The sequence below is a fragment of the Falco peregrinus genome, chromosome 2 (assembly GCF_023634155.1).
Source record: "Falco peregrinus isolate bFalPer1 chromosome 2, bFalPer1.pri, whole genome shotgun sequence".
Classification (NCBI taxonomy): Eukaryota; Metazoa; Chordata; class Aves; order Falconiformes; family Falconidae; genus Falco; species Falco peregrinus.
Genome location: NC_073722.1, coordinates 26,886,695 through 26,907,123, shown reverse-complemented (window position 1 = coordinate 26,907,123; position 20,429 = coordinate 26,886,695). Strand labels below are relative to the sequence as shown.

General features: G+C 38.9%; 1 protein-coding gene across 5 annotated transcripts in view; it reads right to left on the bottom strand.

Moving 5' to 3' along the window:
- The window catches only part of SMIM14 (small integral membrane protein 14), a 55,510-nt gene that overhangs the window by 15,896 nt on the left and 19,185 nt on the right, over window positions 1-20,429 (bottom strand). For all 5 annotated transcript variants that reach the window (XM_055797772.1, XM_055797771.1, XM_027795008.2 and 2 more), the window contains one exon: window positions 9,713-9,822. In XM_055797772.1, the coding sequence (XP_055653747.1) occupies window positions 9,713-9,822 (110 nt within the window). The remainder of the gene's footprint in view (window positions 1-9,712; window positions 9,823-20,429) is intronic.

Genomic DNA, 20,429 nt, shown 5'->3' with positions numbered 1-20,429 from the left:
GCCATCTTGTGGATCAACAGCATCTACCCATCAAGCACACCTGAGCCCTGACCATCCTGCTGCTACTCTTACAACAGCTGCATGTTCTGACAGCCTACTCTGTGCAGTTTTTAGCAATGAGAGCAATCACTTTTCACAATCCCTGGCTGTGAACAAAACATGAACATTCACAGTAAAGGGACACTGCAATCACCCCCTGGAAACTTTTTTGTGAAGTCGCTAAGTCTCTACTTTTTCATGTGCAAACTTACTATGGGCACACAAACATGCAACAGCGTGGTGAAAACAGAGTGTGAACTTTTACTGCATGTTAAGCTACTTCACAAAATCACGGGTCAAGTGAAATAGTAAGCCCAGTGAAACAGCTTCATCTAGCTAAACAGAGAACTTTTTTTTCCAATACAGTGACCTCAGCCACCGGGATCATTTCAGTCTTCCCATGAAAGACATTAAACTACTCTGCATTTACTGCTTATCACAAGTAGCTACTGTGGAGAAGGAAATTCAGACTTCTACCTTCACAGTAACTCGTTCTTGTGTCAACTCTCTTGCTTCCTCTTCAGAGGAGTTTCCTGAAACTCTTCAGATGAGTTTTCAGAGTTTGCTGCCCCAGAATTCAACAGTCTCACAAGCCCTGGGACTGGTCCTGCAATCGCTGGTCAGACAACTTTTTTTTTTTAAGTCAATAGCATCTGGCCTGAAAAAAGATTAAGAGTTCCTATCCAGTACGAATACTTTTTAAGAGTTAAGTGTATTATTTAAGAGTTAAAAAAGACAAAGCATGCAAATACACAGCTCAGCAGTCTGTCATTTTTCAGAAGAAATAATTGCATAATCCCTATCCACTTTCCAACTCCAGAAATAGTGTAATAAAGAGGTAACAAGAACAACAGGACTACTGGCAGGAACACAGTGCAATAATCAGTGAAGTCTACTGTGAATGGTAGATGAGATGAAAGTAAATAATTTATGTAGGGATAATTAAAATAATTTCCTTTTACAGTAACTTTTGAGACAGCTCAAAGCAGAAATAAGTCCTCAGAAAAGACATGAATGAAAAATTAGCAAGTTCATGAACCAGGTCAAGAAAAGACCTCCATACAAAAATTGTGATGGAAGAAAGCCCAGAGAGATGTGTGAAAAACAGATCAATTAGGTACAAAGAGGAGGGAGCAGAAAAGGATAATGGGGCAATGAAAAGAAAAGGATAGGTAAGTAGGAAAGCAAGGACAAATAAGTAACTTGATATGGTCATTTATCCCATGAATAAAAGTAAATTTAAAGTGGAATGGAATCATAAAGGCTGTTGATAGAAAATTTTATGGGATAACAGGGCAAAATATCATCCCTTGTGAAAATACTTTTTTGCAATTTAGACCAGTTGTAAGCTCTGCTTTTTTTTGCTTCTTCTTTTTTAACATTCCTCCAATGATGCCAGAAGATGACAACACCATAGTATACTCCTGATTGTGTTCTCATGCTTCTGGGTAATGAAATAATTGTTTAAGCTTTGTTGGCAGCCACACCTGTTCTGTCCAAAGTATATAAACGATTTAGTAAACAACATGATAAATAAATTGCTGTGGTAGGATAGGCCAATCCTGAATACAAGCCAGGTTGCAGATTGAATTGTAGCTTTATCCATAGAGTTCAGATTTAAAGATGCAAAAAATGACACCTACATGCATTACTCTGCTACAAGCTGGCCAAGAGAAATAAGAGAAAAATAAGGGGAAAAGAGGGTATATTGAAGGAATTGAATTGTCATTTAAACTACATTAGCTTCTCATAGAGGAACAAACAAGGAAAAAGTGAACACTACCTTCCCCACTCCTATGTTTTCTATGGGCATCTGAAGAATTAAAATAAAATAAATGATTGTTCATACAAGTACAGAATAACAGTCTGCAATAAAAATATGGAGTTAGGTCCTCTGAGGTGACAAGTAATTTTCTCTCCCATGGAAAACGAGAGAGAAGGATGGTTAGTACCTTTCAGAATATTCCTAGATTACAAACTGATCTGTAAGACCCCAAACCCACCAGCCACTTAGGACAGAGGGAAGAACATTAACATTCATACTGAAATACATTAAATTTTATGGAGGAAGATGCAGCAGATAAGAAAGTCAGAGGGACCACTGTGCAAATAGGAGCCTGATTCAGGCAAGAATGCATTCTTCTCTTTATTTTCTCATTTCTCCTGAGACTGCTGTTTCCCCTTGGTGTCAAGATCCCCCTTCCCACACTTCCCTACAATTCCATTACTTTTATTTGTACTTAATTTTATAATTTTGCTGGCCTTGAGGACCTGGGATATCACTGGCATCCTGCTTTTAGTGAATGCAAAGCAGAATGAATTAGCAGAACAGGGAGAGTAAGGGAAAAGAAGATGAAGCTATGTGATAGTCAGGATCATTACAAGGAGCTCACAGCACCTCTGACTACGTGAAATACTCGACAACAAATGGATGAGATCAAATATTACACAGTATTACTACAGAGGCATCTGAAAATATTCATGCTCCATATACACAGAGCTCTCAAGATTAGCAAACTCATACAGAAACCCCCAAAACGGAGTACTTGTGGGGTTTTTGACCAAACAGTTGGGTATCTTCTGCAAAATGATGCATATTAGCAAGTGAAAAGGGTACTTCCATGTAGAAAGCCTTGAGGAAAAGGTTTAGAACTAGGAGTTCCAACAAATAACTACAGTTTGCTCTAAGTGTTGATTAGATCCACATATAGCTGGAGAGAAAAAGCAAATTTTCTCCTTTTTCCTCAAATGAGATGGCTACAAACAGCTCTGATCATCGGAGTTCAGCCATTCATAATACAGGTTGTAGCTATTAATCACTTCTGCAATATCAAGCTGACATAATTTTCAATGCATAATTTTCTACATTGCTTGCAATGCTGTCACACTATGCATGCTTTGAGACAATCATGAGGTTCGACTGAGCCTGTTTTTTACATATATATATATACACACATATAAAAATGCATATACTGGTGAAGAAGCAGCAGCTTCCAGCATACTACAAAGCTCAGGAATAGGAAATGCAAAGAATGACAGGCCCCTTCAACGGTCAGTTAAGTCCTGATACCTAACTCCTTACAGGTAAAAATGGTGTCCATGGGACATAGACCTGAGTGGACACAATTTTTAATGGTTTGGGGTTTTTTTTTTTCCCAAACAACCATTACCTGTCTAGAAAATAGTCTCCATTTACACTGCTTGATCCAGAACTAGTTTCTAAGTTAAAGGTCGTTAGCAGTGCATGAATTCTGCAACATAGTTTTGGGCGCTTAACCTGTACAACAGCAGCACCTTGAGCACCCAGTGAAGGTGGGGAAATGGAAGTCAGTGGAGCAAGAGTGCTCAGGAACAGGCTCACACCCTGCCACTCCAACCTTGTGTTTATTCTTTTGGCTCAGCGCCTTAGGAGGTGCATCAAGCCTTTCCCCCTGTATCTCAGCATGATAGCTTCTTTGCCTTAATAAGCAACCTAAGGTTCAGCTGTTAAGAAAGGTCCTTTTTGAACCAGTTTGAACACCAAGAAAAAAAGGGAAAAGTGAGAGAAAAATGCAATTTCCTGCTCTTGGGGGGGTTGGCTAAGAAGGGCTATAGACTGGAAGCAGTAGGAACTGCTATTAAAAAAAATAATAATTAGAAGGCAAATGCTGTGGAACATGTGTAAGAAGTCTCCAGGGCAACCTCTATATTTAGAAGGTCACTTTAAATTATCACAAACGTATTCGGTATCGTTCTGCTGTGCTTTCAGTAGAGGGCCATGTCACTAGGTTAACTCACTTTTGCTGGTTGCCTGAGGGACTGCTCAAGTTTGGCTTAGCCATGCTGACAATTTTGAGAGCATTTTCAACCATTTGCAGCACACAACACATCTATTCCAGTCATCTGTGTTTATTCTGTGCTGTTTGCACAACGTCTCCCTCAGCCAAGATTCATGGATACTATTCCAGACTATGCCAGTCTATAACAGTAAGACTCTAAAATGTCCTGGCCAAGACAAGTATGTGGAAACTTGGTTGACAAAAGAGTGTTTGAACCAATTGTCTTGAAATAGTTTGAGAATTTGCAATTTTTGCTATGAAAATCTAGTGACACCTCAAAACACAAGAGAGATTAAAATAAAGAATTATTTGCTTTGTATCCCCCAGGGTTTTTGAGCCATTCAAGCCTTCTGATATAGCAACATAACTAGAAATAGGCCATTGCTTTGCAATTCGCTACATAAGAACAAAACACAAGGTTGTAATTCCCACAGAGGTTTGTAAGGCCATGAAATCTCTGCAGTGTAACTGCTGGCAGTTCATCAAATGGGTCCTTTTGCATTACAGAACTATAAATGTTTTGGCTCAAAGAACATATTGATCATTTTCATAGAAACTAGTATGAGGGGATTCTGAAGTTACAGTTTCTGTAAAGTAAATAATACTGCATCACAAGGAGGGGGGGAAGGACGTTCACATCACACAAAGCTATGTGCACTACTGGCTTGCTTTGACATTTCTAGCCACTTTACGTAGTCATACACATGTCTCAGGCTTCAAGAAAGATGCTCTATGTATGAGTATCCCCCGGCACCACACACGCTGTTTTCAGTCTAATTTTCAGGCTTGAATTGAGACATGGGCTAAAACACTCTATGGATCAGCCATGCTTACTCAGAGAGCATTGAAGTCCAGAGGAGTAACATAGTGCAATCAGATTTTTATTTTACAAAAGAAGTGAAAAAAGGGAAATAAAAAGGTTTAAGTATAACATCATTCTTATCTAAAGATTTGTTGTCTTCTGCCACAACTAAGACAGGAACCATTTCCTCTGGATACCACAGAAAGTTCTTCACCATGACTCTTCCAAACAACTGGCCCCTTGTCTGACAGAGTGTCCCCATTAAAGTACTTCATGTCATTTGTTGCTCTTCATTCTTGAACTTTGGCTCTTCTTGCCAAAATAAGTTTTGCAGTTGGAGGAGACTGAACAGGAGATAAAGCCATACAAGCTATCATTGTCTTTTGACAACTCTTGTGTATCTGTAGTGGATCGAAAGTCTTGTGGTGTTTTTCTTCTATGCTTACTTCCTCTTATGGAAGTTCCCGATTATCTGCTATATCCATAGAGTAAATAGTCAAACTGTTACGCAACACCACCAAATCACAACAGATGTTGCCATGGGTATTACATACTAGAAATGATATTTATGAAGTCACAAAGAATTTAGATTTCTATTGTTTGCTAGGGATATTTGAAAATCATAATATTTGCTTACTATTTACAGTGGCCATACTACAGAAGTTTACATGTGCAAAATGTTCATATTTTGACACCAAGCAGAACTCTGAGCAATCCACTTCAGGAAAACGATAGAACATTCAGCATAAGAGAATTCAAGGCCACTTATGTATATACAAAGTTCTGCGGGTATGAACAGTATCTCTCAGTTAACCTAACAAGCAGGAAAAAAACTTTTAAAAATATCATGTGCATTAGAGATACACAGTCCACTGTCTACTGTCTATAAATTATTCATAGTATTACGAGTTAAGAAGAAAAAAAAGTCAACAAAACCCTGCTTAGGCAAAATTAATTACAGAAAAATAATCAAGCCACATAGCTAAATAAGAATTAGGCTTTTTAAAAACAAACAGCTTTCTTGTTTGTGATTTTCTGTAGTGTTGCTAATACAGAAGAGTTTAAGTGGAATGGCTTTTGTTTTTTCATTGTATAAGCATTAATTGTAATGACAAGACTAACTGAAGTCTGCATTTCAAGTAGAGATTTAAACTATATGCAAAAAATGGAATATATTCATCCACAAATTGTACTTTGAATGCCAAACACATTTTCTAAGAATTTCAACGTAAATACAGCAATTAAATTAGAAATTAAAAGTAATATGTTGGGAATTAAAATGAGAACTTCAGGTTGCACAGCCAGACTTTCTGACCTCCTCCTGACCTTGGAATAGCAGTGTCATTCAAATTTCCCATACAGTTAACTCTAACAGAAGTCTTGTGTATTTCAATATGTATTTTTAACTCTACATGTAATAGCCATGACTGAATACATCATGCCTTCTTCATTAGCAGAAGCCGTAATTCTTATCAGCGTTGATGTATACAGGTATAAACAAATTAGTTCATAAAAATTAGTTTACATTAACCCAAATGCAAGTTACAGTCTATGTCAATCATGGGGTTTTTGCACAATTTCATTACTGGACTGAAGAGTCCTGAAAGTACATTTCCACACCTCGACCTCTCTTATAATTACATTGTTGTTCTGTTAAATTTTATCTTAATTCTGTAAATTTTGGATTTACAATGCTTGGTCTGGAGATAATTGCAACCACCTTGTTATACAATTTGCTCCAAAATCCTGGCAAGTATTCACAGCTATACCACTATTCAAATGTACTCTGGTGTGTTTTATGTCTCTCTAGGTTTAAAAAAAATCAGCAATTAAGCAGGTATAGGGAACTATTCTGGGTATACAGTGTGTTTGGATATATTTTTTACCCCACAGGCCAAACAACTGCAGATTGCCTAGCTTCCTTGTATTGCAATGGAGTAAAGGTTGTGAGGATCCAACTTTTAGAGGTAATTGACACTTGTGGTGTTCAACTTTGAGAACAATGTCCCAGTTCCTTTTAAAACAAATAGTAAAATTCCTGTGTGCTGATGTCATGTAAGACTGAGTGGCAAAACAGCAGCTTAGAAAGCAAACTCTTAATGAAGCATAGAAATTACAGATGCAATAATGAAGGTCTAGCAACTCTCCTGCTAAAATCATGCAGTAGGTTACTTGAGGACAGTCTGGTTGCTGACTGAGACTTTTGAGACTTTTCCTTTCTAGATTCTGCTGAATTATCCCAGCTAGTGATTTGCTCTTATAAATATTTAGGAGCATCTGTTTTACTTTTTAGGATAGATGAAATCTGGCATTTCCCCTTATTCCTCACAGTTTCAAATGCTAATTGGTATGATCTTTCTGGAAGCTGGACACTGAGCAATAAACTCCATTCCTGCAACTACACAGGAACACTGTTAGACTGGTCTTCATGGCTGCCCAGGAGTGTGCGTCTATGATGTGCTCTGTTTACGTTCGCAATGCAGGAACCAGTGTTCCTCCAGACAATCTATTTTCACCCACCTTACACTGCATGGAGCGGCCCAGGAACAAAATATTACAGACCTTTGTGCCACTTCTTCTGACTTTGGACACAACTCACCTATCTCATTCATACTCAGAACTCTCCAACCACAACATAAAAAGGACTTGTTAACTGGTGCCATTGCTTGACAGTATCTTCTAGCAGAAAAGGAAAAGATAAAAATGCTGAATGGGGATTGAAATTATGAACCGTACTGGTTCAGATTTGCATCTGACAAACCTCAGAGGAAAGGGCAGCCAACATACATCCTCCTTTCTCCCTCCCAACTTCCTGAAGCTTGGTCCTGGCGGTTCCTTTGTCACCACTTTAGCATGTGTCAAGATGCCTCAAGGTCTGGAAATCAACACAACTGTGGAACACGGCACAAATGTCATGTTGAGGTCAAGAAGAAAATCCTTCTTGGGAAAGAGTATGTGTATGAGTGTCCATATGGGGGTAGCAGAGACAGCTCAAAAGATTTGGAAATTGCACCTCTAACTGGGAAGCATGAGCTAGGATGGCTGGGCCCTGATGTAAAGGCTCCACAGAAGAGACAAATGTTCTCCACAGAAGCCTCCATTTTCTACACCCTTGGGCCAGCAGCACTGACCTTTAAACAGTGCATGAGTAGGTTGAAGGATGCGATCAAACACCTGTACTCAGCATCATAAACCTGTATCTGGAATACTACATCCAGTCTCCAGCTCCCCTATACAAGACTTAAGTGAATTCAGCAGGGTGTCACCAGGGCCTGGAACATCTGCCCTGTAAGGAGAGGCTGAGGGAGCTGGGCTTGTTTTGGGTAGATCTAACTGCAGCCCCAGGACTTACAAGGAGGTTACTGAGAGGACAGGGAAAGGCTCTTCATAGTATTGTATGGCAGAGGGTTCGATACTAGAACAGTGGACAGAAAAAGTTCCCTACCACAAGGATTGTCAAACATTGGAGCAGGTTGCCCAAAGAGGCTGCAGAATTGCTCTCCTTGAAGGTTTTCAAGACTCAGCTGGAATAAAAACCCTGAATGACCTGGTCTGAATTCACTGTTGATCCTGCTTTGAGCAGGAGGTCAGCCTAGATGACCTCCTGAAGTCCCTTCCACCCTCAACAATTCTGCCACTGATATAGCCCTCCCACTGCGAGAGCCTGGTCTGGGGTATTTTGGCTCCCAGGGTGGCCTGTGTGTTTCTGAGGAGGCTTTCTGTGTGCACAGGCCCAGGGGTGCAATGTGAGAACACAATGTCATATGTTCTGCAGCACAGACATGCATGAGCAGAGAAGTTCTGGAAAATGGGGTCAGCCAAGCTCCTTGAGACCACACACAAATACAGCATCTGCCTGGCTTTAGGTTCTTACCCTGGCACTCCAGATGAGATAATGTAACAATACACTCCAAGGCCAATACAGTGTGGACACTGAGGATTTTATGCTCAGAGTGAGGCAGGGCTATATGAGTGCAACCCACACATTTGCAAGAACAAGCTATATACTTCTTGCAAAGTACTATTTTAAATAAGTTTGTTCTTTTGCGGATGCATGCATGTAGGAGTGGTTTTATTTTGAAAGGCAAGCACATAAACTGATTTCTTATTCCTGGACATACATTCTTTGGAGACTTACACAGCAGCCCTACTCTTATCATAGGCTATTGGATGCCATGTTTTCTTCATAACCTTCCTAAAATATTGATAAGAAACTTGTTGAAGAAGGGCCTGATCCTAGAGAGGCTGCTCTTCACACATACTGCCTTGAGTGGCTGATGTAGTCACTTAAAAAGACATTAATTTAGCGCCTAAGACAGAAAATGGGATAAAAGCGAATTTATGAAAAATCAACAAGGGGAAGTACATCAAATGAAGCTGATGTACAATGTGATCTTAAAGGTATTTAACCAAATTAGACTAGTAATCAAGTTCACTGACAATTCACAAATTTTAGTATTATTTTTAAAAAATTTACACTTTTACTTAGGGAAAAAAAAAAAGAGCACTTTGTAACTTTTTCTTCAATGGACATGAACTGAGTTCTAGTCAGAAGCAAAGAATCCTTGCTATTTTACAGGTCACAGTTGCAGCAATGTAAAATAATTTGCTTGAGGTTGCTCAACCATACCAATGACATCGCAAGAAACAGAACTCAGAACTCAAAATCACTGGGTTCTCAACTTCAGAATTTTTTAAAGGTTTAAAAATTTAGACATTGTTATCTTGCCATATAAGTATGTGGAACTTCCTGTGTGGGGTATCTCCTTGAACTGAAAGAATTTGCACGACAGTTTCTTTGTTTTGATGCAGACCAAAAAAGGGCTACAGAGAAACATTTCAATAGAAACACTGTCAATACTGTCAAAATGCAGCCCTGGGAAATAAACAGAAAGCGATCATCTGCATCAACTATTCAAAAGCTCATCAGAAAGTCAGATACACAGATTTGAGCTGTACATACAACCAAAGAAGTAGAATCAAAAGCATCAGTAACTGAAAACCTGCAAGAGCTGAATTACCACCCTTCCAAATATTTTCATGTTATCCTTACCAGATTAATCAGTCTTCTCATTGCATGTTCATGTGAGCAAATGCATTCACAAGGATCAAATCCACCTTCTGCCATGGCTCTCTGGATAAACCTGACTTGTCTGTGAACACCTAAGAAGGGTGAGAATAAAAGGACAATGAACTCTTTTTCAACTGACCTTATTTTCCAGACTCACACATCAAGTTTCAGTTCATTTAATGCCAGGGTGAAAAAGCAAAACAAAGCAGGGTAATCCTATTATTCATTTGGCAGCATGAATGAAGAAGGTATGTGCAGTTACATTTTGATGCTGCTGAAAGCAGTGCCTCACACAGGCTTCCTTTGAGCACCAAATAATTTTTTTACAAGAATTTGTGTCTCCCCCCTGTTTTTTTCCCCACATACCACAATGAAATACATCCTCACAAACAAGAACCACAAAGATTAAATTCTGGTCTCTCATCTGCACAGTGGGACTCTTAAGTGTACGCACACAATTTGAAAAGTCAGGGGAATATGTACTCCTAAACCCTAACAAACTGCTGGCATTCTCCCTCTGGATCAATGTACAGGAAAATAATTTAAAACCCAGTAAGTTCTTTGCTAAAGGGAGAAACAATCATCCTTGTTGTATAATGAAAGCAAGCAGCAGGGGTACAAAAGTGGATGTACTTGGAAACACTTTAAAAATGGAGCTACACAGACTAATTTTAGATCAAAGAAGTAGGTCATTCACTTAGCAATACAGAAAGTTCAAAGACGCTGTAATGGACATGGTAGGGAATCAATTCTAGGTTATTCACCTGCTAAAACCACTTACACCACACGTGTCAAGCATATACAAGTATATCTTTACTATTTAACAATAACTTCCTCAGTGACTTAATTGATGGTCAAAATGGGTAACAGATTGCAAGGCATTTCTATCCTTCTGGTCAACTCAGGGATTAATTACTCTTGAATGAGGCCTCTTATGATGTATTAGATCAGTTCTGCATAATAATACCTTCAAAATATTTATGTTAACTTAGCAGCAATAAAGCTGGATTCAGACTGTTTGTGTTGCCTGCACTGGGGCACTAATGTGAGAATAGCTGGCAAGCTTAACAAATGCAGCAGCATAAAGCAGATACAACACTTCAACTTCCTAAAACAAGTAGTTTATGAAGATGGCAGCCATTTGATAAGGGTGTGCTGAATCAACAGATGTGCTCTTCATCTGTAAGCTATAAAAACTTAAGTCTTGATCACACATAAGCATTTTAATGTTTTATCTTCACTAGGAGAAAGAGAAATAACCCATATGGCTATAAGGTATCTTCATGAATGGAGAGAGACGGAAAAAAGCAAAAGCATTTCAGAAGTCCTTCCTCTGTCAATGCCTACCACTCTTCTGTACTACCCTCTGCTGTGGTGGAGACAGCCAGATAGTAAAAGAAGGTAAGAGATATCCATGTCTTCATTACAGCTTGAACATCAGTGCCCTTAATCTGCTAGGGTCTCCACTTTTTAAAAAAGAATACTGGAAACTGGAAAAAGAGTTAAAAAAAAATTATACTGAAGGGGTGGAGGAAAAGTTCTTTGCCTAGACACTAAGGAAGAGTAATCTGGCAATGTAGTGAAAAGACAACAGAGATTACTTGATTATGTAGCATACAAGTACCTTTGCATAGAAAAATAAACCTGAGTATTGAGAAGTTTTTCAATGAACAGGTCATCAAGAACCAATGACCGGAAGCTGTAATCAACCAAATTCAAAAGAGAAGCAAGGCATACAATTTTATCATTACAGTAACCGATCAGTGCAACAAACTGCCAAAGAAGGGGTGGATTTCCCATCTCTCAATCCATTCAGATGTGCTTCAGTCAGATACAGGTTATTGAGTAAAGTACAGAAGCACCCAGGTTTAGATATAATGTTCTCCAATATACAGGAGATCACAGGAGATGCTCCAATGATTCTTTTTGAGAGTTAATTATAAAGCTACTACACTAACTTTCATGATATTATTGCAGAACCAGTAGAACTGCATGACAGCAATAGAAGAAATTTTTTAACTACACAAGCTCCCTGGATGATAGCCAACATCATCCAGAAGAGCCTTTCTAAAACTATCTTAGCACGAGGAACCCGTAAAAGCACTGATTGCTAAATAGTGCAAAATGGTGTCTCTGGACACAATGCTAACATCCAAAAGAAGGTATTTGAACCAGGAAAGTTGCAAAAGAATATTTCGTTGTAACTGGAAAGAATTTAGGAGTCAGTAACACATAATAATGTCACAGCAATTAACAGAGGAGTGTGTATATATGACTACAAGAAATCGAAACATCAGGTAAGAGTCATCAGAACAAAACCAGGCAAACATTCTTTGTAGAGCATACAACTGAAAAAAACCAGACAATAAACAGGGGAAAATAATCTGTCATACAACATTTAAGTGGAGGTGTGCTAGAAGGAATTTACCCTAAGACATCTGAATTGTACAGGAAAAATTACCTTAATGAGCTAAAAATAAAGAAGAACACATGTCACCAAGTAAAACGCCACCCAAACTTTCAACAAAAGATCCCTTACAAGCTTTCTCACATTCACATGAGGCTGAAAGGAATCATCCTCTATCTTCCCTTCCTCCAAGCCTCTGACAACCTCTTTCATTGGCAAAGGACTGAAGATGGACCATCTATTCTGGGAACAGCATTAGGTTTTCCCCTGATACAGTTGCTAAACTTGGGTTATTTTACTACTTAAAACCAAACCAACAGCTAACTAATCCCCTCTATGCTATTGTTTTTTGCTGGGAACTGAAGGAAACAGATTTTCTATGTGGCTGACCAGTTATAAAGAAGAGACACCCACTCCATGCTATACGATGATTTGCACTTGCAAACTGACACTCTCATGTCCATATTCCTCATTAAAGCATTTTTGGCTTAATAACTGTATTATTTGTAACACACTTTGAATGTATAAAGTACTAAATATCAACTAGGCTGTGTAATCAGATCCTTAAGTTTATCAATGTTTTGTGACCTTTCTAAGATTTGGTAGTAAGAGACTAGTACTTTTATATATCACAGAGCAGGATTCCTTGGCTCCACTGTGTGCTCTTCAGCAGCCTGTTTGTATCAAAAATCTGTTCCAGAATTGCAATGTGCTTCCTGCCTGCCTCCCAGCACTTCCAATTGTCTGATCTCACGTCAGCGGCTAACTTGTTCTGCCCAGCTCTGACCTCTTTGCTGTGAGTCACACCAGCTCTCCACCTTTTGCAAATAGAGTTGTTCTACGGTCTATCGCAGAAAATGGGAGGATGTGCTCTGTTCTCTTCCTCATGACCCAGAGAAAGAAAAGAAAAGCTTGTAGTTTTATTTTACTTATTTTTCTGTATGTTTTCTTTTTATTGCTACTGTGTTTTTCTTGAAATTTATAGAGCAACTGGTAAGACCACAGCAATTGGTAAGGCTATGATGTCTAATACCTGCAAGTACTCTGAGTTACTTTTACTCTACTTAAAATTACTGTATTTTGGGTTGGCCATATTACTGCTAGTACAGTATTTAATTCATAGGGTTTACAAACAGCTGGAAGATACATTTGGTAAATATGCCAAAGCTCTCACTGTTAACAGCTGGGAAGGTATATATTATGGCCTCTAGACTAAGCAAACTGATAGAGAGCATAATAAAAGAGAGAATTAGTAAACGTGGACAAATATGATGTACCATCAAAGAGTCAATACGACCTTTCTAGTGTAAAGAGGCCCACAGAGGCAATCATAAAGAGTACTACTGAAATTAAAATACTGTAATCAGAGACAGAATTACTATAATTCGGGAGTAAAGTGGAGGATGGTCTCTGATCCACCATTACCTTTTGACTTGAGCATCTATTTGAAATTGTAGGCAATGAAGCCATATTGAAAAATATTTCTAGTCTCTCATGATTTAAAAATATAGCACTCAGTTATAGTAATTATTGCAAATTGTTTCTTCTTTTATTATCTTCCCCAATGCCAGCCCTACAGCTGTGTACTATATTTTATACACTCTACTATCAGAAAAGCAATCTTTATGGCTACAATCTGATTGTTTTTTTGTACCTGGAGACTCTTCTGTATTTTAAATTATTGCAATGACTGTACATTATTTCCCAATTCAGCAACACCTCTCCTGAGTAAATAGCATGCAGCTGGTGAGCTCTGGGAGACTGAAATTATACTTTGCTTCTCCACCCTAATCATTGCGAAACTGAATTCCTTTCTAGCATAAAGGCAAACAAGAAGTTTTGTCAATTTTTCATGTGCTGGATGCCCTCCAATGTGACTCCAACGTGATGCTGATTAGCAAGATAATCAAAGTGCACATACTGGTAATCTCTACTTCTTGGTATAAAGGAGGTGTAAAAATATTTGTGATTTCAGTATTCAAAGAAACACTCACTCTGTATGATACATAAATCAGAGTCACAGCAGATTTATCATGGACTAAACCTAGCATCTTCAGCATCAAAACCTCTAAGCCCTTTAACTCTTATCTTTCCTGGATCCAGGGACTTTTAAAATATAGACTATCATATACACAATACATACAATGGATGAAGATTTCCTCTGCTAAGAACTATTTTGGCTGTGATGCTATTTTCTTGAAGATTGAAGGTAAAAAATCCTTGGGAGCAAAATACCTCACAGCACAGCAGACAAGTAACAGAATCTTTCCACATTAATTTGAAGAGCTATAAAACCCTCTTCAGCTCCTTGTTACTGTTTTTCAGCCAACTGCAATAACTCAAAGCACAATTGTCAAATATTTCTAACAAGCCATAAAGTTAAATCTGCTTTTGAGCTCAGAACTCACCTGGACACGACTCTGCAACCTGCTCTAGGTGAACCTGCTTTACCAAGGGCTTGGACTAGATGATCTCCAGAGGTCCCTTCCAAGCCTGATCATTCTGTGATTCTGTGATTCAGTTTGAGAGAAGTGTGGCAGAACAAATGAAAATATGCATAGAATTTAAAATAAAAATGTAGAAAGAAAGCAAATGACTTGTTATGCCTCTGCACGCATTCTGAAAAATTATAAAGGGCTAAAATAGCAAAAGCTATACACAAAGCATGAACAATTCATTGCCCCAAAGATAAAATGTTCATTTTTATCTTACTGTCAGAGGCAGAAACCCTCTTTCCTATACTCTTCCATGATCTCCTATCCAGCTTTCCATAAGAAGGATTTGTTCTCTTGCCTTTTTACCTGCACTTAATCTTAGTATCCATGTTTTCTTACAATACCTGACCTGTTCAGTAATTAATTTTCTTCATAGCATACCCCAAGTTTGGTTCTTCTGTATAATATTACCCACCTCCAAGTATTCTCTTCTAGCATGTAAAACATCCTGCACATTGGCCTTGAGTAGCATAACACCCTTGCAATCCTGCATATGAAGTCCTGTCCCAGAGAAACTGCAGCTATGTGACCACAGTACCCATTAACCAAGGGAGTGGAAATTTGTTTCAGTTAGAGCAAGAAGAGACTGCTATGATCAGCTTCTCATAAAGCATCTCATCACTGCTTTTATAGGATTTTTTTTTTTCCCCCTCCTTGGCCACTCTGTCCCCCTGGGCACCATTAGTACTCCAGGGGCAACTGGCATCTCAGCTGACTCTTTACTGGGCAATTCAAAATGCTTCTGGTACAAGCGGTTACACAAAAATCTGTTTTTAATCCTGCCTCTTCTAGGGACTGGGCTCACCTAGTCACCTAGAGCCCTGCCTAGTCACACAAAATCCAATTCAACATCAATTAGGTATACAGTAAAATAATACATAAAGGTATCTGCAGTAGGGCAATGTTGCTTACTAGTGACCAAGCAAACAAGAGGAGCCTAAACATTAAAATCAAGTGAATCCTAAACTCAGAATTTTCTGTATTTCTTACATACCATATCTTCCTGTTGATTTCTATCATCTATAATTTTTGTACATGTACATCCAGCATCCCACAGAATCCTGAGTGTTTTGTTAGTCTTTTGATGAACCACCTACATCCAACTCACTAGCCTATTTGACCTCCTATTATTTCAGTTTTACAGCTAAACTTCATAAGACAGGTCAGGGAATTTTATCCATTGATTTCTGCAACAAGTTTCTCTTCAGACTGGGTTAAAGTATAGAGGGGAGAAATTAACATGCATGGATTTGGGGTTTCTCACTTAAAAAACAAACAAACCAGAGATATGTATAGACAGGACTGACTGATTTAACCTGCAGAGATCTTTGTGATATTTCTAGTTTTTTTACACTGCTACTACCTGAAATACAGCACATTTTCTCCACCAGAGCAGTATAAAGGAGGAACAAGGCAGAAATGGTAACAGAGCCATAATAAAGCAAAGGAAGGGAATAACTAATCACAGGATAAAACTACAGTACAGTATAAGAAAGCAGAAGTGTTTGTAGCTAAATAGGGAAGAAATATCACAAAAGGAACTACAGAAACAGGGAGAAAATAAAGAGAAAAATAAGCAGTAACTTAAAATAATAACTGCTGTTCTGTCTGAAGTTAATGGATGCATGAATCTAAGGCAAGGGGGGAGGACACTGCACTAAAAATTAATCTAGAAGCCGAAGGCCTGGCATGAGTAACCAGTGGAGGTGGTCTGCATTTTTTTATACAAGAGTTTTAAGTTGTAAGAGTTATGGAGCTGGCAAAAACAAGCTTTAAGTTTTCTACGGAAACTTCTTTTACAAAGCAACTTCCTCTGTTCAAACGAGGCTATAAATAGAATCTGTAAATAAAGAGTAATCTTGTACACAAATTGACACTAATTAAAACATTCCAAGGATCTGTTATCCGCTGTTACTGTAATTTAGAAAGTTCATGTAAATATTCCCTCCTAGAACTTCAGTCTGAAACACTGCAACATTATTCTTGGCATTTTTATAATGGTAATTTTAAACCTCTTTTACAAACAAGGCAAAAGAAGCTCTCTCCCATCAACTATCACACGCTTACAGCTCGATCCTACTTTTACTGAAACAAATACCAGCACTCCCTTTGGCTTCAGTGGATCTAGTTCTGCAAGGTCACAGACCTCTAGAGGACTATTGATGACCAGGCCTCCTCCTGGGCATAAAATTGAGTTTTCAGGACAAAAGAAAACCAGCTGTCTGACTGGGCAGCAAAAGCAGGATATAAATGTGGGTCCTGCCAGGAGGAGTGCTGCCACAGTGAAGTGTGGCTCCAATTACAGCTTTCTTCAACTAATTGTCCCAGTTCAGATCATCCATGTAGCTTTTCTAGGGAAAAGAGCTGCAATAATTTTGATGGCTGATACAATAACCCCAAATGGGTTCTTAGACATAGCAACACTTTCAGAGCTCTCCTTTTCACTTTCCCTATAATTCCAGGGGGCAGGGGAAGAAAGCAGCTGATTTTATACTTGAAAGCATCAGCACATCTCCCTGGACTTCCAGCTGTAGCCTAATGAGTTGGCAAGTGTATTTTTGCACTACAACTTTTCTCAGGATAATTAACAAGATCTAAGATTAACTTTTCCATGCAGATCAAGCTAAGCCAGTTCCTTCCCTCACCGGAAAGTCAGTGCCTAACCATGCACACAGATGTATGCAACTGGTGCTGTTCTTGTTGGTTTCAACAGAGATATCAAGACCAGTAGGAGCTCCACAAGAGGACTGCTCACCAGCCACATCCTGCTCAAGGCATACTAGTGGGTAACTTTACTACTGTCCCACAAATAATTTGCTAAGTAAATTATGAATTAATTTTCCAGTGTCATCCATCTGGTACTTCTTACAAATGCTAATTTAATACAAAACAATTCCTTAAAAATAGAAGCAAAGACAAAGAAACTAAGAAATGCTGAGCCAGCCACTGAAGGATACTATAGTGACATGCCAAAATCAGGGAAGGAGCTTCTGAGCAGGGACAGGCTCAGAACTGAGAAGTGCGCTAAAGACTTGCCTGATGTTTTTTTCTGATGGTCCCACAAGACTGCTGCAGTACTGGTACATCCCTTGTCCCCACAGCCCTCATCCACCTCTGTGTGACCACCACAACATCGAGAGCAGGTGACCTGAGATGCATCAGTTCAACACAAGGGTATATCAGGGAAATACAGAAGATGTCACAGATGCTTCCTTCAGTTTAAGTAAGGTTCATCAGCGTGAAGTACATCTCTCAGAGGACAAGAACCCACACATTAAACCCCCCACACTGTTCCAGTACTGTTTCCCATCCTCCTTTTCATGGGCAGTCCCCAGTATGTGAAGAGAGCGAGATAGATTCCAGGCTTTAAGGGTGTAAGGCTGATGTCAGTGATCAAAACTGAACTCCCCAAGGGAGCTAAATAAAACCCACCAAGATTAAAAAAAGCTATTTACTTATTTCCATGCAGGTGGCTTAACATTTCCTCTGGGCAAAACACTTGAAAAGGAGCTAATTATGCACATCCAGTCATGGACAAAAAAGCAGTCCAGCTATTTTAGAATTCATTTACTGATATTTGATACAGAATGTTATTGCCAAACTCCAGCTGTCAGCATTTGGTCATCCTTTTGTTAAAATGATGACATTTTTCTGGAAGAAATCTCTTGCAATATGAAAGCTAATTAAGAGAAGATGTCAATGACACAGAACATTGTCCAAGAATAATACCCTCTTTCTGCTAAGTAAATGCTTCAGCTTTACTTTAACATTTCTAGTGTAGCAGGCTGTGACAATGGTCTAGGACAACAAAATTATTCCTATTGTACTGAATGACTAAAGGCTATTTAATCACTTTGTTTGACATGTGTTAATGCACAAGGGTGGGCTATCCTCTGTAAAATTACTAATACAATGTATTTCAATCAGATTACAGAGCAAACTGGGAGCCCTCTCCTGTGGCCTTCAGTAAGGCAAGAACTCTCATTGACTTTAACGGGATTTTCCACTTGAGTGGTAAGTAGAAGAGCCAGCTCCTAGGCAAATCTGCTTATTCTCCTGCTTTTGGTTAGTGGCTCTGGCGCTACAGACTGCCCCACTGCTCGTATCAACATTCCTTTTCCCATTCCCCAGCAACAATTGCCAATCTCCTAAATTCAGCACCCCTGCAGCTGTACGAGCGATGCACTGCTGCTGGAGCAAGACATACCGAATCTGAAACCCCTGCCAAAAGCACTTCTGCACCAGCAGTGAGAGGACACCCATGCTGTGCCGTGCCAACCAGGGCTACAGGCTTGTATTGCAATGTTTTGGCAGGCCCGATCCTGAACAAGTGGTCACGCCCAAAAGAGGAGCTGGCCTTTCCAGGGAGCAGACTTTTGCAGGGAAACAGAAATAAAGGGTACTGCCCGCAGACAAAAAATGGCAGAGGAGACATCTCATACTAGCCTCCCCATGCAAGCAGAACAGGGAAACCAACGTTGCTGTTGGTTACCCCACCCCAGAGATGTTTTGCACTTAACTTTTGGGCTTCATAATACAAAACTAATAATTTACTTCAAAAGATTAAGTACGGAAAAAGAATACGTCCCCATAACAAACTATGTAACCTATCCATAAAACAGATTCCAAGAATTATGAATCAAAATTACGATTAAAATGCTCAAATGTACCAAAGCAGCCTGAAAGCTCGAAGTAGATCCAACTTTAAAGTTTGCCCAGTGAAACTCAGAACAAACTCATGAACAAAATACCATGGTGTAACAAAACCACTGCATACCAGCTGAGCTGTGGCAACAGTCCACACACACACTCTTAGCCCATGGGAACAGTGAGCGAACACGACTTTGCTTAGCCCATAAGAGAAAAAGGTTAAACTGAGCCACTTCAGAGCTGCCCTGAGCTACACGTGAGCATCCAGACAGTTACCACAGCTCAGGTGGCCTGCAATAACTCATTATTTTGAAGTAATTTCTTTGAAGGGTCAACCATTTGGAGACTTTTAGACATTTCATCTCTTTGCAAAAATAAACATTAAAAACTTATCTTATTCACTTCTTTACAAAAATGTACAGTTTCAAAACAATATAATGAAAGTTTTTCCACTATATTGAGCCAACAAGTGTAGCGCTAAACCATGAGCTATTAAGTTTTTTAAGACTTGTTTATTAAGAACACAATTGTTTGGATTATAAAATATCATACTAAATCCTTAAAACTGTAAAAACACACTATTCCTTAATGTTACTCCAATCACATACAAACACAAAATTATACTGAAATTCTTTGGAATATTTTCATTATTTTTTCCTCCAGAGATGACATATGTTTCTAATAAGTTGCCACTGAGCAAACAGATTTAGCAGGGTAGCAGCATGCTGAGAAAGATAGCAGGATTTTCAATTTTCAGATGAAAGCAGCTCTATTCCCTGGCAGCCCTACTCCTAACCCCTTTAGGCCAGATCAAATTTTATCTGAAGCTAGCGGGTGCCTGTCTTTGACTTCAAGGGAAGTTGAATGAGGTTTTCTACATACCTGCAGTAAACAGTCTGAAGCTTATCAATTATAATATTTTTAATCAGTACTTATACCAGAGGGAATCTGTAGCAATTAACAGGATTTCTGGGCTTGGTTATTTACATATGTTTAGCTAAAAGATGACCCAGTTTTTACCGGAGAATAACATCCATCTAATTCAGCAGGCTCCCAGACTAGTTTAGATTATCAGAAGGAAAGTGCTATGCAAATTGCACAAGGCTCCCCTGCACCTACTAGCAATAGATTTTAAAATCTATTACAT